Consider the following 15,397-nt stretch of genomic DNA (forward strand, 5'->3'; position numbering starts at 1 on the left):
TTGGAGTCGTCGCTCCGTGGCCGGGCGGGTGCACCTTGTCGCACCGCCCCCTAGCCACCAGCCGGGACGTCCGGCACGACGCGCTGGGTCGGCCGCCGTTGAGGCCATAGCGGCCTGCGCTTGGCTGGTGCCGCGCCGTGGCTGGGCTGCCGTGCCGCCCTAGCACCGGGGCCGGCTGTTTCTTGGCCCGCCGTCGCCTCTGCCCACAACCAGGATCTGCGAAAGAGAGAGAGCCGGAGGGGCGGGACATGGGGAGGGGAGGTGGCGGCGGGGACGAGGAGGGTTCGGGTTCGAGGGGCGGGGAGGGAGAGAGAATCTCCTCCTCTTGCTGACACCACGGGCCCACGACAGATGCAGTCCCACCAGGCAGAGAGCCAGCGCTGGACAGGCGCACGCGGAGCGGGGGCCAGGTTGAAGCGTTGCGCGACACGCGCCCCATTCCGCACGGGGGTTGCGGGGAGCATAGCGCAGAACAGTAGATTTTAACCATTCCGATTGCCAGCTAAAATAAATTGAAACAATATAAATTATCCGTCCATCAGGAATGATGACGCGATTCTTTCTAGAATTCCGATTCCGATTCCTCCATCCTACTTTTCAAAAAAAAAAAATCCTCCATCCGATGATCAAATCAGATTGTCCGTCCAAACAAGGCTTCCATTTTTTTTTTTGAAAGATTGCGGAAGCATCGCTATGTCATTTAAGATATTTAAGATAGAGGAAGCAAGTGAGTTCTTACCAGCGTGATATTACATAAATTAGTAAGGACTCAAACTCAAAAGCTAAGAAACAGTTCTTAAACATTAACAGAAGGCTATGTCATTTAACAGAAGGCTTCCATTTTCTTTGGGCAGCTGGTTCCAAACAGGCAAGCATTTCATAATCGTCTGCTAGGTTGTAGATAGGTCCGTTCCGTTACGCGCGCAAAATTGCCCCAGATTTGACCAGGCATGGACATGGCTCACTGGCTTGGTTGATGTCCATGGCAATGGCATGCCACAATCTCTCAGGGTGTGTTTGGTTGGAGAGCGAGTAGAGTGGAGCGGTTCTATTCCTAGTTTTAAGAATGAAATGGTTCTATTTTGATGTTTGGTTGAAAGAATGGAGCGGCTCCGTTTTTGTGTTTGGTTGGAGGCATGTGGATGCATAGGATAACAGCATCCATTAGCCACCGTTTTGTATGGCCCGCTGTCAGTTAAATAATATCCTCCCTTCTCTTCCCGGTACTTCTCTCGCCGCAGGAAGAAACTTGAGCTCGATTGCTCGGCTGCCGCATCGATCCGAACTCAATGGAAAACAACCGAATTGAATCAACATTCTTCTAGCCACTGAATCAAAGCCGACCACCTAGCGTCGCCGGCGAATTGAAGCCCACGGGCAAGTTTAGATCAATTGATTTATCTTCTTTCTTTTTCTCTTGCTCTGTCCGCTCGTTTCCGCATGGCACCCCTGCCACAGGCTGCCGCCGCCGCCTTTGCTCACCTCCTTGCAGCACTCGGCGGCCCTCCACGCATCCCTTGCCTGCCCGCCCCTTGCCGGTCCTCCGCGCCATGCTCGCTTGCCCGGCACTCACCGCCTCTGCTTGCCTCCACCCGGTGCTCACCACCTTACCGCGCCATGCCGTTCCACAGCTTGCCGCAGCCATCGCACTCATCGTCAGCCATCAGGATCTGGCTCCGAGCATGACGAGGGAGTGGGGGTGCGGGTGATAAAGATGCGAGAAACGGAGAGGAGGGGAGGGACGCGACGCCGTTGACGGGGGATGAGTGCGTTCGGCCAAATTTTAGGGATGAATTGGTTCCGAATCTGAGAAGAATATTCCTCATCAGAGCCATTCTATTTTATTGGCTCTCGAACCAAACACTACGAATAATAGAGCGGCTCCGTCCCGAACAGACCCATCCTATGAACCAAACACATCCTTAACCCTTCGGCCAAGGCTCTGTTCTTTGCCAGAAACTTGCTGCAGTTATGTAAACAGCGAATCCATGGTGTTGCACCACCATGGAATCACTCAAGCTCAAGCAGATCCATGATCCGTCTTGGATGGTTGAATCGGGCTAGTGTTCGAACTGGGGCCTCACCTCTACACTCCACTGTTTTCTTTGGGCAGTCCTACCTAACCCCGAGTCAGTTCCGGATGCTTCCACCTTTTGCCTTTGCTCCTCCCTAGGCCGGAGCACGGGAGCTGTGCTGTGCCCCGTTCTCACCACACCGCAAATGCGCATCAGCAAACAACCTCAGACTCCCTTTCAAAAAAAAAAAAAAACTCAGACTCCAGAACGCACATTTTTCTTTGAATAGGTTCAGAAACACATTAAAGCCCTGTTTAGTTTCCAAAATTTTTTCTATAGTACCCATCACATCAAATCTTCGGACACATACATAAAATATTAAATATAATTGAAAAAATAACTAATTACACAGATCAGACGAATCTTTTAAGTCTAATTAGTTCATAATTGGATATTAATTGCTAAATAACAACGAAAGTGCTACAATTCTAAAACCCAAAAATTTCTTCAACTAAACAAGGCCTAACTTCACAGAAAAATGAGGTCAAGGCCGGGACGTTTTTCCCATCATCTAAAAAAAACTTCACAGAATTTTCATAAGAAACATTTTTACTCTTCGGATGAACTGGGAAAGTACCAGGCATGAACTTGTCTGCAAGCTGCAGGAATCGTTTAACAGAAATTTCAGTGTTCTTGTTTCATGATGCCTCGTATAAGCAAAGGATGTCTACAAGGTTCGGAAACGTTGTTATGCCTCTGGTGGTGTAGGACTATGGGACATCAAACCATGGACCAACACGATGCAAGTCTGCTAATGCCATTTGGGTTGAAAATTTGAAGTGGCCGTGAATGGTAGTTGTGCTTATCTTACCTTGAGAACACAACACAGGACTGAGGGCCAAATCATTACTATGCTCTTGCGGCGTGACATGAAGTGATGAAACTGGAATGTTAGACATCATGTGGCCCTTTTGCCGCACCATTTTATTTTGCCATTGCCTCTTCTTTTCACGCTCACCTTCTCAGATCATATTCCCCTTCTCTCGCAACTTGATTGGAATGGTGTAAAGCCAAAGGATGCTAGCCTAGTTGGTTAGTCACTCCAGCGACACCCCTCAGATCCTGAGTTCGACTCCCCGTGTGAGCGAATTTCAGCCTGAGGGTAAAAAAATCCCCTCGCTGGCCCCGGTGCCAATGCACTGGTGTGGACGGCCCAGATCGGCCTGAGGACCCTTACATGGCCCATGCAGGGTTCCCATGGGCTACGGCCCCCAGTGTCAGAGCGGGGCCAGGGTTCGGGGATTTTCTCGGTCGGGGAAGCCGAGACTTCTTCTAGAAAGTCAATACCGGTGGGGCGGTCTTTCCCCACCCGGCCGAGTTTTTTTTTATGGTGTAAATTGGGGGGAAAGAGGAGCAGCATGGATGGTGCCTCAACAATCAACACAGAACATTTTCACATATTTTACTTAAAAAAAACATTTTCACACAAATTGAACGGAATGATTAACAGAACGATGATGACTCTTCACCAAACAAAAAGAAAAAAATGCTGCAAAAGGAAAAGGCATATATCAGGACTGCATTGTCTGTATCATCCAGATCTTGCCAACAATCTATGCAAATTAGATTTCAGCATCTTTGGACAGAGGCAGTTCACAAGTGCACCCAGCTATAAACCATTTCTGCTCAATCATGAATTGGGTAGAGCCATCATCTCCTTAACGTGCAATCAATTCCAAAAACCAAAAGCACATTGTGTAAACCCAATCTAAGTCTATCTAATAAACACACGTCATTACATCTGAAAGCGGAAGTTCAATCTTATTACTCATTATGCTGGCTGCTGCCTTTGATAAAATTCTCAGGGGGAATGACAGAGGCGTCTCTGCAATGTTCATCCTCCTGGTTCGTGCAACCCCATTGGCTTCCTGGATAAAGGAAAACATTCATACCAATCAGTATCCCGTACAACATGGTCATAGCTGAGTTCCACGCAAATACATCAAAATCATCTTCAGCATCAATGGAAACAAAAGGAAGATATGGTCACGAGCAGAAACCAAATTGTAACATACTACCTGAAAAGTGAAGAATCTGGTACTTTCCTTTCTGCACAACATTTACCAAAGCTTCAAAGTGAATGAAAGATAGGTTAACTATAGACAGTTTACCTAACAAAAAGTTTGTTAACATGGTGACAACCACAGTAGGGTACCATGCCCAGGGGATGCAAATGTGCAAATTAAAAATCCACAGGTCAACAGTGGCATATGGTCCAAATTCCAAACCAATGTATTAAATAGAGAGTTCAGCTTATGCTGTCTTAACTAAACAATGCTCCAGATTTGAAACCAAAGGCCACTATACATTCTATAGGTACAAACTACAGAAGAATGCAACTGCATTAATCTGAAAAGGCAATCATTTGATGTACTTAAAAGTTAAAATGCTTGGGAGTAACGATTTAGAGCACCTATACTCAGAAAGCTCCATTAGTTCATTGTAATGTATTAGTTGTAGCACAGACTGCATTTTGCATATCGAATGTTATTATCTTTTAGACATTTTTGCAGGGCTCAGGGAAAGGACATAGAACTTCTTGTTTAATACTATAATTTGCTAGACTGTTCACTTGATTGCTTTGGACATCACAATCACATGAATGTTTTTATGTGCTTCTCATTGTTCATAATACTTGTCCCTTAAATAAGAGAAGTTTGTAGCATGTAATACATCTTATACAGTCTCTCTAGCTGGATGAGGAATGTTTTAGCCCATGATTTTTGAGTATTGGATTTTCTATAAGATCTAGGCTTACACACAACTTCACGTACAAGCTAGAGAGACAATGTTCATAATACATGATATTAGTATAAACAAGGAAAGACTTCATATAAGTATAAGCACAAAGCACACTATCCATTTAAGCTGTGGATCCAATATATTTATGGAACTGGGTCAAGAGTACAAATCTCATACAATCTAAAAGACAACATATAATCTACATAGGAACTTTAGCTATAAAACGACTTAATTTGAGTTTAGCATTTAAATATGATGTATTTTCTTTTGCACACACGTTATATAAGAGTTTAAACACTGCTGCTCTTCCCGTTTCAAAGTTAAGAGGGGTGAGAAAAGATTGCAATAAAACCTTATAGAGGAGTGGTGTTCCTGATAGCATCGAGTATTTGATCTTCAAGTTTATCTTGAGAAAGCCACAAACTGCTCTTCTTGCGCAGGAGCTCCTTCTGCTCCGCCTTCTTCTGCTCCCGAAGCTTCTCCTTTTTCCGCCAGCTCTCCAGCTTCTCAGCTCTTTCTTTCATCTGCACGTTATCTCATCTCAGTTACAAAACATATTTTGCGGCACAAGTCTCAACTAGCTGTACAAGTTCAATTGAGTGCAAAACATCCTGATATTATGCCAGCTTCCGAACTGAAGTCAACATGGCTGAAACAGACAGGTCTATGATTAAATGCCCCCTTAGTCCCAAACTAATATAGTACCTTACTAACATAGTGTTAAGACTCGTATTTTAACAAGTCCAAACGAAACCGCAATTCATCAAACAAGTTGTGTGCAGTAGAGAACAGGGGTGGAGTGAGAAGGGGAGTAGAAACGTACAAGGGCCTGTCGGAAGTCCTCCTCGAACGCGCGCCGCTCGGCCGCGCGGGTCTGCGCGGCGGCGGCCTTGGCCGCCTTGCGCTCCTCGTTGGCGACGCGGGCGGCCTCGGCGCGCGCCTCGGCCTTCCGCTGCCGCTCGGCCTCCATCAGCTGCACCTCGTACGCGTACTCCCGCCGCAGCTTCTGCACGTCGCGCGCGTACCCCTTGCGCAGCCGGTCCAGCCGCGCCCACGCCTCACGGGGCTCCCCCGCGGGCTCCCAGCTGCCCAGGTAGCCGCTAGGCTTGGAGAACTCGTGCGGCTCCGCGCGCGCCAGGGCCGGCGCGGAGGCGTGGAAGCCGCGGAGGAGCGGTCGCAGGAGGCGGTGCGGCCGGGAGGAGGAGAGCGCCATCGCCGCCGCAAATGGAGGACGGGCAGATCGCGGTGGTGGAGACTGGAGAACTGCCGGAGCGGAGCAAGGGAAGAAGAAGAAGGCCTGCGGCGGGCCCGCCTTTTCCGAAATACACTACAGGTCTACAGCCCAGCAAAGCCCACGTTAGATGAAGCAGCGCTAGCCGCCGGCGACCTGACTGACCTGCCGGGCAAATGGAAGATTGGGCCGTAGCGGCCCAAAGTATAAATACCTCGTTCACTTCGCAAGAAACAAGGAAAAAACATAAATACAGAGATGAACCATAATACGAATCGTTACATTTCAGAAATTTACTCAAACTAAAAGGACCACAGGTGCTATCTTCTCAAAATTCATTTATCACACGGTCGCAGCACCATGCTGACGCATACACGGGCAATAATAAGCACTTGGACTGAGAAAGGCCACTCTGACAAAGGCCTCGGCACCTTCCATCCGAAAAGACGAGGAAACAATGCAAGGTGTATAATACAATTACATGATTATGGTTTCCCTGAACCATATACCACGTTGTTAACAGCATCCCCTAGCTCTAAAACTACCCAAAAATAAACACTCTAAACTCTAAAGAATGGAAAATGGTCTCTGGCGACCCATCCTTTAGTATGTACAGTGTAAACTCCGCAGCAGTCATTCCTAGTCTAGTAGTCTAACTTTATGGTAGATATTTTTTTTTGTCAAATAACGAACCGCATCCGAACAATCAGTAGCAGTGAGTGCATCATAACAGCTTTATGGAGAATTTTCATCCAGATCAGTGGTGTGCACTTTGACAATATACCTTCCACCTAAACAGAAAAACATGCTCAGTAACTATAAACCGAGATATTGTTAACAGAAATCCGAACCATATATAAATGGAATACCAATATATTTACCTGCCATGTCAGCTGGCGCTGCCACTCTCAAAAGATGCAATGAAGTTCAGAAGTTAGTCATCACCATTCTCGACAAGCACCACAACTCCAATCACCACTTGCAGTAGGCAGCACATTTTCGTCCCAAGGTGAGCAATGCCGGTGTATGTGCAGGTCGCAGACTGCACATTTGAGATCGGGTGGTGGCTCAGTGTTCTGGCACTTGTGACATGCTACCACAGCAGGGGAAGGATCATCTGTTGGGAAGTTCATATTTGAAGCTCCATCTTCTATCATAAAAGACATATCATCAAAACCAGCTCCTTGTTGATCAAAGTTTCCTGTGCAGTTGCCATTGCCTTGCAGACCAGTAGACATCCCAAATGCATTGTCAAGCTGTGTATCATCAACTTCAAGCAGCTCGGTGAATGAAAAATAAGTTTGGGGTTCATATTGGTCCGTTGCAAAGCTGCCACAGCTAGTGTCATTTGCTTGGTGATCAGCAGTGGGATCAGCATATGCAGTTCCTTGGGAAAAATCCCACCCCAATAACTCTGAAGCATCCACGCTATCAGCCTCTGAAAAAGAATATTCATTCATATTGCTGAAACTGATGTTCCCATTTCCAGGAAGCTGATTCTGGATATAATACTCATTCACAGGTATACCAGCTTGATCAAGATATTGACAGTTTTTAGTTTGTGCTCTTCTTACTGACAGCTTCTGGTTGCTTCCTGGGGCAAAGCTTACCATGTTAGTTGACAAGTCAGTATCCACTTCTTCCCTAATAGGTTCAACAATTCCATATGAAGCAAGCAGTGGGTCCTGATCTGCTAAAGGAAAAGTCTCCTCACTAGATAGCATTGTTGACTGTGATGATGTAGCAATTGTTTGTTCACTAAATTCTGCTTCAGGCTTTGTATAATCATCTGAATGAGGACATTGGGGTATGGCTCTCCTTCGGCACCTACAGCACCGGTATGCAACCAACTCACCAATCCTTTCATCCTCAAGTTGCAAGGCATCACCATGAAACCAATCTGTATGTGGGGAATATCAAGATGTTAAAAAAGTTGAAAGGTAACACAAAAAGTTATTGCTTTAAGCTAGATCAATGCTAATAGACTTACTTCTGCACCTCTCACAGCGTACATAGAGGAAATCCGGAGAATAAGTTTTGTTACAGAGGCAACAAATTGGTTTTATGGGCGAACCAATACCATCCTTACTTTTAAGGATTACATCATTTGCCCTGAAATCACTTCCATCATCCTTGTCATTCTTATTTTTCTTCCATACGAGACCAAAATATGTGATCACTTGAACCTTTTTAGGTTTCTTCGGTTTTTCTGACTTTGACTTAGCCTTTGTCTTTGACTGAGCTTGTACACTTGTGTCATTAGGAGTTCCTGCATTTGTAATTGACAAGGCTTCCACCTTCGTGAGTGGCTGGGTTTCCACCTTTGCAATTGGCTGGGATTTCATATTCAGAAGTGGCTGAGCTTCCACATTCGCAAGTGGCTGTGCTTTAATCTTTGTAGCTGGCTGAGCTTTAACCTTTGTGACTGGCTGTGCTTCAACTTTAAGGGTAGGTTCAGCAGAATGGGAAGAACCAACCTTAAAGACAATTTTGGGAGCGGTGACTTGCTGCTGGCCAGTACTCTTCTGTTGAGGCCGGATATAACTTGCATTTGTATTGTAACTTGTAAGCATAAGATTCCGCTTCTGGAGGCATAACTTGCATGTCAAATTCGAAGTAGCACTGCCTCCTTTACTAACAATAGATCTTGATGTGCACTCTTTATGACAATTACCTGAAAGTTAATTTTAGACAGCAAAAGTGTGACTAAGTATTCTAAAGCTCAGAAACTGATCAATTATCTTATTGGATATTACGAGGAAACAAATGGAAAACAAATATTCTACAGAACATTCCATAGACCATACCTCGACAAGAACCGCATTTAACAATATCCCTGCATATGATTGACCAACATACAAAAAGTTAGTATCTCACAAAAGAATAAATGCATGATCAGTTTATCACAATGACAAGGCAAGTAGGAAAAACCTGTACAGAACATCCTTCTTGCATGAGGTGCAGGGATAGACCTCTCCCTTGTGAAAGAGATAAGAAAACACATCTCCAGCACATGCTTTTCCTCGCCTTGGGCAGAAATTGGTGAAATAGTTAGAGCTCGAAATTCCTGGAGTAGACAAGGATTTACTCCCAGAGTTCTGCTCAAATTCTCGCAACATGTACAGTGGCACATGGTTTTCAGAAAACCACAACTTGCTATTTTCATCCTGATCGCCTTCTGTTTCCAAGATATTTTTTGTCACGCGCACAGGAAGATGCTTCTGGTTGGGAAACTTAAGCGCGCATCTTATCTTATTGTCAATTATTTTTTTATCACAGATTACAGCATTTCTGAGGGCAGAAAAGTCAGCATCAGAACTTTTTCCATCTGAAGGAATTTGATCTGGAGGGATGAATTCCTTCCATCTAATGTGAGCATCAAGATATCTAACCTGAGAGAAATGAATATTAGGATCATTGCTAACCTAGGTTTGATAATACTATTTACAACACAGGACAGAAGTGCTAACCTGCAGAGCAAGTTGAGATGAAGTCTGGCTTAGTCCAACACATGCTCTCCAAGCAAATTGTCGAGTTCGTCTTGGAAAATTCGAACCTTCATAGTAAGATAAACCTGCTATCTTCTTTTTACCACCTAGTGGGAGACAAAACATGCCAAATTAGAACACCCTGGAGACCAATAGAGGATGAGATAAAACTAGTAATACTTAAAATGCACAATACCTTGGCGCGCGACTTTTCTTGTGGTTGAACATAGAATAGCCCCCCTCTGCAAAGTACATTTTGAAACATTTCCTCCAGTCCACCAAGTCCAGCTGTTGTCATCATCAGTAGCAGTACCAGATTCAGATGCCAATGAACGTTTTCTGCCACGTCTTCCACCAGCCCCACGTTTTTGGAATTGTGCAGGACGAGACGCTCCCGTCGATAGACCAGGAGATTCCACAGGCCAGTCGTCTATTGGCTTCAACCAGCTTGCAGAAAATGCCACTCCACGGATGTTGCTTTCCAACTGCAAAGAAGATGCAACTTTAATGCCATAACAATTGTATTCACTTTTCACTGGTATTTCCGAAAAAAAGGAAATCCAACCTAGAAGAAATTAGGTGTTTTTTCATTAAGAAGAAACAGGCACCCAAATTCAAATTGAAGAGGACTCCCACGCCAACAAGTTGAGCTAGGCACCAGTTGAGCTAGGCTCACTTCCTTTCACTGCCATTTATGGCAATAACTTTCTTCAGCATAATTTTTATCTTTCTTTCAATACCCTTTATTGCATACCGAATTTATTTATCAGTTTGTAACATTGTATTTAGAGTTAGTTTCCTTTATTACAGACATACATGCAGGAATATATGTACTCAAGCTGCAGAAGAAATCTGAAATTATTAATCCATTTAATGCCACCACTTGCTGCCAGCATTCAGGGTCATATACCATATCAGTTGGAGGATATTGAGGAATATTAGAGGATGCAGAAAAATTATTGACCGAATCCTATAACTCACCTCAAGCAACAATGGTATTACAGTTCTGCAGTTGGAAGCTTCTTGTAGTTGTTGATGCCACCGTTCTCTCTGCTGCACGTCCTGTAGTGAACCAACTAATAGGCCGCGCAAACTTTCCTCCATGTTGGCTAAATAAGCAACAATACTGGGGAAATGGCTATCAGAACTTTTTATTACACGCATGGCACTAAGAATTCGAGCAGACCCTTTAGCAGCATTTGCAGTGGCCATGTTAAGAAAGCAAGCCTTTTTATTTCCAATTGCTGAGCTTCTACAAGCAAGACACCAACCACACCTATCTCTTGGAACTTCCATAAGCTTCTTTTCAGTACTCGGCCAAACAAACTGTGCGGCTGCTGAGGAAAATGCTTTCAATTGTAGAGAATTGTCTGCAGCCATTCTTTTCCTTGGGTTTGCAGTCAGTTTGGATGCTGAAACCTTACCTTCATCAGATGTAATGACAGCAAGATTGGCAGCAGCAGATGCTGCAATGTTGCCATGATTGTAGAGATTCATGTAAGCCAGTGGTTTAAAAGATGAAAATTTTGCTGCCTTACCACCAATCATGTTTCCAGATCTTTCAGCAAACAACTGAACGTGCTGTTTACCTTGATAAGATGGACACTTTGCAGAAATGGTGCTCACGGTACCTTCCCTAGGCATGCAATTAATTCCAACATGGGTGGATAAGACTGGACGGGATATACTCTGAGCTGGCTGTGCTTGTGCTATATTATGCACATCCGTTACAACAGATCCATTCTGATGAGAAATTGATGATACCACAGATGGTCCAAAAGCTCCATTTCTGGGTGCATTATGTATGTTGTACTGAACTGATAGAGTTTGATTGCAAACTTTAGCATTCTTCTCGGTGACAGCAACTAAGCTGGGCATGTATTTTTGTTCCTCATTAGCCACAAGTTTCTGCTGCACATTTGTTTGAGGAAGTGCTACTGTTTTATTGTCCCCACCATCTTTTAATGATGTCCAGTCACTTCCATCTGCTTTTCTTGGAGTAAAACTCAACATACCGGATTGTAGAGTATGGCTCACACCAACTTCTTTACCTATTTTTGATCTCTCACTTTGAACTGTACCAAGTAAATGCTTCCAGTATTCCTCTATTTGCCTGCATATATCCACATATGCATCTGAGGGAGCAAGTCTTTGGAGGACCTTGACAACATCATAATGATTGTAATATCTTGCATAAGACTCTGCATCTGAAGATGTTTCGATCCTGCAGCATTTCATGGAGTAAATGTTAAAGGAAGTATAGGATAAACCGTAGCAAGTCATGCAGAACAAATCATTAATAAACACAAAGTGTTGTACAACTAATTTCCAAGAACTTACACCAGCAAATAGTCACATGTCCCTAAGAATAGCCTCCCGCACATATCAATGCCGAACGTTTGAGCTCCTCTTGCACCACGCTCAATTCTTGACGAAGTTGATCCAAGCTTGTTAACCACACATTCTGGACAAAACCACTCTCCCTGGGGAAGGAAGGCTTTGTTTTGACCAATACATCTTGAATGATATGCCCATGGGCAGCCATCGCAGCATACCAAAGTCCCATCCATTCCACATATTCGGCAATCATCACTGTTGCCATCCTGAGAAGCGTTCGCTACAGCATCTTCTGGGTTTGTTACATTTGGAGCGCTTTCCAGGTTCTGCAAATCATTCATCCTTTTGTAGGCAGAGACCTTTGAGGCTCTAGTCGAAACTGCTCTTGAAGCAGCCTCCAAAAGGGCGCCAGAATCCATCTCATATTCCAGATCCTCGTTGTAGCCTTCTCGGTCCTCCAGTTCAGTTTTGAGTTCATCTGATTCAATGACATGATCAGAGAGTATTTGCAGCACTCTCAGCTTCATGGCAACAGGAAGTTTATAGTATTCAGTGACTAGGAGGCTTCTACCAAAACTCCGCCCCCCTAGACTCTTAAGGCAACCCATCACACACAGGTACTCAAGTAAGAAAGTTGGCCAAGTCAACGCGTCCAGTAATGTCCAGTCCAGATACCTGTACACAGTTCAAGGGAAAGTGAAAATACTGTCAGAATTCCTTTAAAGGAAACATAGCAGTTACAGAATAGTTATGGTAGTTAAGGAGGGGTTGACATATATAGTATGTACTTCAAGCAATTAGAAGCAAGCTGGGATCCTTCAGCAGATTTTGATTCAAGATGCCGCCTCAGTGCCCGCAGTAGTGAGACATGTACAGCATCCAACAAGTTATTCTGCACAGTGCAATTAATGGCTGCAACAAAATCATCCAGCCCAAATGGACTCAGGAACAGCCGCACGCTGAATGATCGCAGGAAGTTATAAACAGAAAAGAGATAACTTATTGACTCTTCTGGCACAGCAATGTCTCCGGATGACGGAGGCAACTCCACGGCCTGTACAGGAGGGCATGGCTCAGATGGTTCTTCTTTAGTGAAATCTGATGAATTACTCGAAGATTCGACATCCTCAGACATATCCGAGACAGACCCACTATGCTGCATTGAATCAGGCCTGGCAGATGTCTCACATCCATCAACCCTCTGCCTAGTACTCGCTGGCTCTTTCACCTCCGAGGCACTCCCTGATGAAACCAGCAAGTCTAGCTTCCTCTTCCTGCAGCTCACCTTCATGCCCAATGCGCCATTCTCATTGGACATGAGAAACTCCTGGAGCTGAAGAAGCCCCAGATCCTCACCATGTCCGTCCTCAAACACCACACTGTAGACCCCAGTCGTGCTATCGTAGGACGCAACCTTCCCAATAAGAATCCTTGCATGCCCTGGAACGCTCCGGCCAACGTAGCGGCCCACCAAGCATTCCCCCACCTCCTGTTTCACCTGAAGGCCCCCGGCAGGTGTTGTTGCAGGCCCTTGATTCGCCACTCTGCCATCACCTTCCTCCATCTGAACCTCTCCTGCCACAGCCGCTGCAGTGCACTCTTGTTCCCGAACGCAGCCGCCATCCACCTCCATCTTCACTTCAGACGCCACAGGAGCCAAATCCGGCGCTGGCCCTGGAAGGCTCCCCACATTCACCTCGCTCACCGTAGAAGCTGCAGAGTTCTCTTTGCTCGCAGCGCCACCCGCATCCACCTCCATCTTCGCTTCAGACACCGCAGCAGGAGCCAAAACCGGTGCTGGCCCTGGAAGGATCCCCACATTCACCTCGCTCAGCGTAGAACCCATGGAGCACTCTTTGCTAGCAGCGCCACCCGCATCCACCTCCATCTTCGCTTCGGACACCACAGGAACCACACCCTGCACTCCCCCCTGAACGCCGCCTTCATCCACCTCCTTCGCTGCAGCCACATTTGAGCGCCTTCCACCCTCTGCAGCAGCAGCAGCCCCATCCACCCCGTCGGTCGCAATCTCCACGGGGTGCTCTCCGCCCGCGGCGCCGCCCTCATCAACCTCCACCCCGGGCTCGCCCGCCGAGGCCCCCGAGTCACGCGCACGCTCCGCCGCGGCGCCATCACCCGCCACCGCCTCACTGACCGCGGCAGGCTCCCCCACCGCGGTGCCCCCCATCGTCGCGTCGTCGGCGGCCGGCGCGAGGCCCGCCGCGGCGGAGGCGTCCGGCGCCCGATCAGAACTCTCCCGGGGCTCCGCGGCGTCCATGGCACCGGGCGCGCGAAAACCCTAGCGAGCGCGCGCTACAGAGCCATCCTCGTCGCGAATCGCGCCCCTCCGGGACGGGGTCCCGCCGGGACTGGTGTGAAGCGGGGGCCGCGCCGGCGCCGGCGCGGGGACGGCCGTGGCCCGGTAAGAATCTGGGCGCCCGCCGATCCCGCCCCTCCCGCGGCGGCTGGGCCGAGCGGCCGGCCGGAGCGGGGGCGGCGAGAATGGGAGGACGTGGTAGCGGGGAAGGGGCTCGCGACCCTGCGGTGCGGCGGGGCGGCGGCCGCGGGACGCGAGGCGGCGGGGTGGAGTTGGGGTGAAGAGGTGCAAGGAAGGAAGACGATGGGTGGGAGGCGAGGAGGGGAAAGGGAAGGGAGAACTGGAGCGGAGGGGGCACGGGGGCGTGAGCCGAGAGCACACACAAGGCAAGGGACCCCGACTCGGCACCACACCCACCCTGGCTCGCGTCGCCTTTCCGGGTGGTGGTGGAACGGGTTCGGGTCGCGCGCGGCTGGTTGGCTGGCCTGGCTTCGGGAGAGTTCGTTCGTTCGTTCGTGGGCGGGTGCGGGTGCGGGCGGGCGGGCGGACCCGGTCCGGTTTGGAGCACTCGTGGTCGCCTCGACTCGCGGCGTCGTGTCCGCGGCGCGGGAGCTGGCTGGACCGCGCGCTGGCAGGCTGCGCGCGCGTGCGTGCGTTCCACCGCCACGCCACGCACGACGGCCGCTGGTGGTCGACGGCCGCGAGGCGGTGGATGGAGGGAAGGAGGGAGGGCGGCTGCGAGTTTTTTCAAATTCAAAAACGGTGGAGGGAGTGTGCCGCCGCCGTCAGGTTGCTTGCTCGGGTAGGGCAGGCCCGGCGGGGGTGGGTGGGGGGGGGGGGGGGGGGGCGCAAGGCAACGGCTCGCTCGCGCCAAGTGCCGCCCCGGACTTGGCTGCTGGTGCCTTGCGTGGTGCTGAACTAGGCGAGGTGTGCACACTTTGCGCGCCCCTCGGTGAGTGCTCCTAGCTCTATCTCCACTTTGCACACAGCAGCAGGCTGCACTGAACTGAACCACCGTGAACGTCTCCACTCTCCACACACCCTACGTGAGATACGTGAAAGTTCTATGAAGCTATCATACCTTTGATTAATTTGAAATCTATACGCGATTCCAAACTTAGTTTGCAGATATCTGAATTCGCAACCACATCAATATTCTATCGGGCAATGATAAAGTGACGCCATGTTCTCCTCTAATTTCTTCTTG

General features: G+C 47.9%; 2 protein-coding genes across 4 annotated transcripts; both read right to left on the minus strand.

Annotated features, from left to right (window-relative positions):
• Positions 1-3,577: 3,577 nt before the first annotated feature.
• LOC120643558 (uncharacterized abhydrolase domain-containing protein DDB_G0269086-like) lies at positions 3,578-6,150 on the minus strand. 3 transcript variants are annotated; one of them, XR_005663050.1, is made up of 4 exons: positions 5,641-6,150; positions 5,170-5,341; positions 4,094-4,144; positions 3,578-3,943 (listed from the first exon to the last, which is right to left on the minus strand). XR_005663050.1 is itself a non-coding variant. In XM_039919948.1 (4 exons), exons 1-2 carry the CDS (start codon positions 6,028-6,030, stop codon positions 5,171-5,173), a joined length of 561 nt encoding a protein of 186 aa, XP_039775882.1. In that variant the 5' UTR covers positions 6,031-6,150; the 3' UTR covers positions 3,578-3,943; positions 4,094-4,124; position 5,170. The 3 variants fall into 3 exon arrangements, 2 of the variants coding, with proteins under 2 accessions (XP_039775882.1, XP_039775881.1); XM_039919948.1 differs by having other exon boundaries at positions 4,094-4,124; XM_039919947.1 differs by lacking the exon at positions 4,094-4,144 and having other exon boundaries at positions 3,578-3,869; positions 3,908-3,943; positions 5,641-6,149.
• A 201-nt stretch (positions 6,151-6,351) lies between these two features.
• LOC120643559 (DDT domain-containing protein PTM-like) lies at positions 6,352-14,236 on the minus strand. Its single transcript, XM_039919949.1, has 10 exons — positions 12,662-14,236; positions 11,877-12,548; positions 10,518-11,760; positions 9,733-10,021; positions 9,519-9,643; positions 8,980-9,440; positions 8,856-8,884; positions 8,039-8,722; positions 6,930-7,948; positions 6,352-6,839 (listed from the first exon to the last, which is right to left on the minus strand). Exons 1-9 carry the CDS (start codon positions 14,149-14,151, stop codon positions 6,990-6,992), a joined length of 5,952 nt encoding a protein of 1,983 aa, XP_039775883.1. The 5' UTR covers positions 14,152-14,236; the 3' UTR covers positions 6,352-6,839; positions 6,930-6,989.
• Positions 14,237-15,397: the final 1,161 nt, after the last annotated feature.

Source organism: Panicum virgatum, chromosome 8K, assembly GCF_016808335.1.
Source record: "Panicum virgatum strain AP13 chromosome 8K, P.virgatum_v5, whole genome shotgun sequence".
NCBI classification, from domain to species: Eukaryota; Viridiplantae; Streptophyta; class Magnoliopsida; order Poales; family Poaceae; genus Panicum; species Panicum virgatum.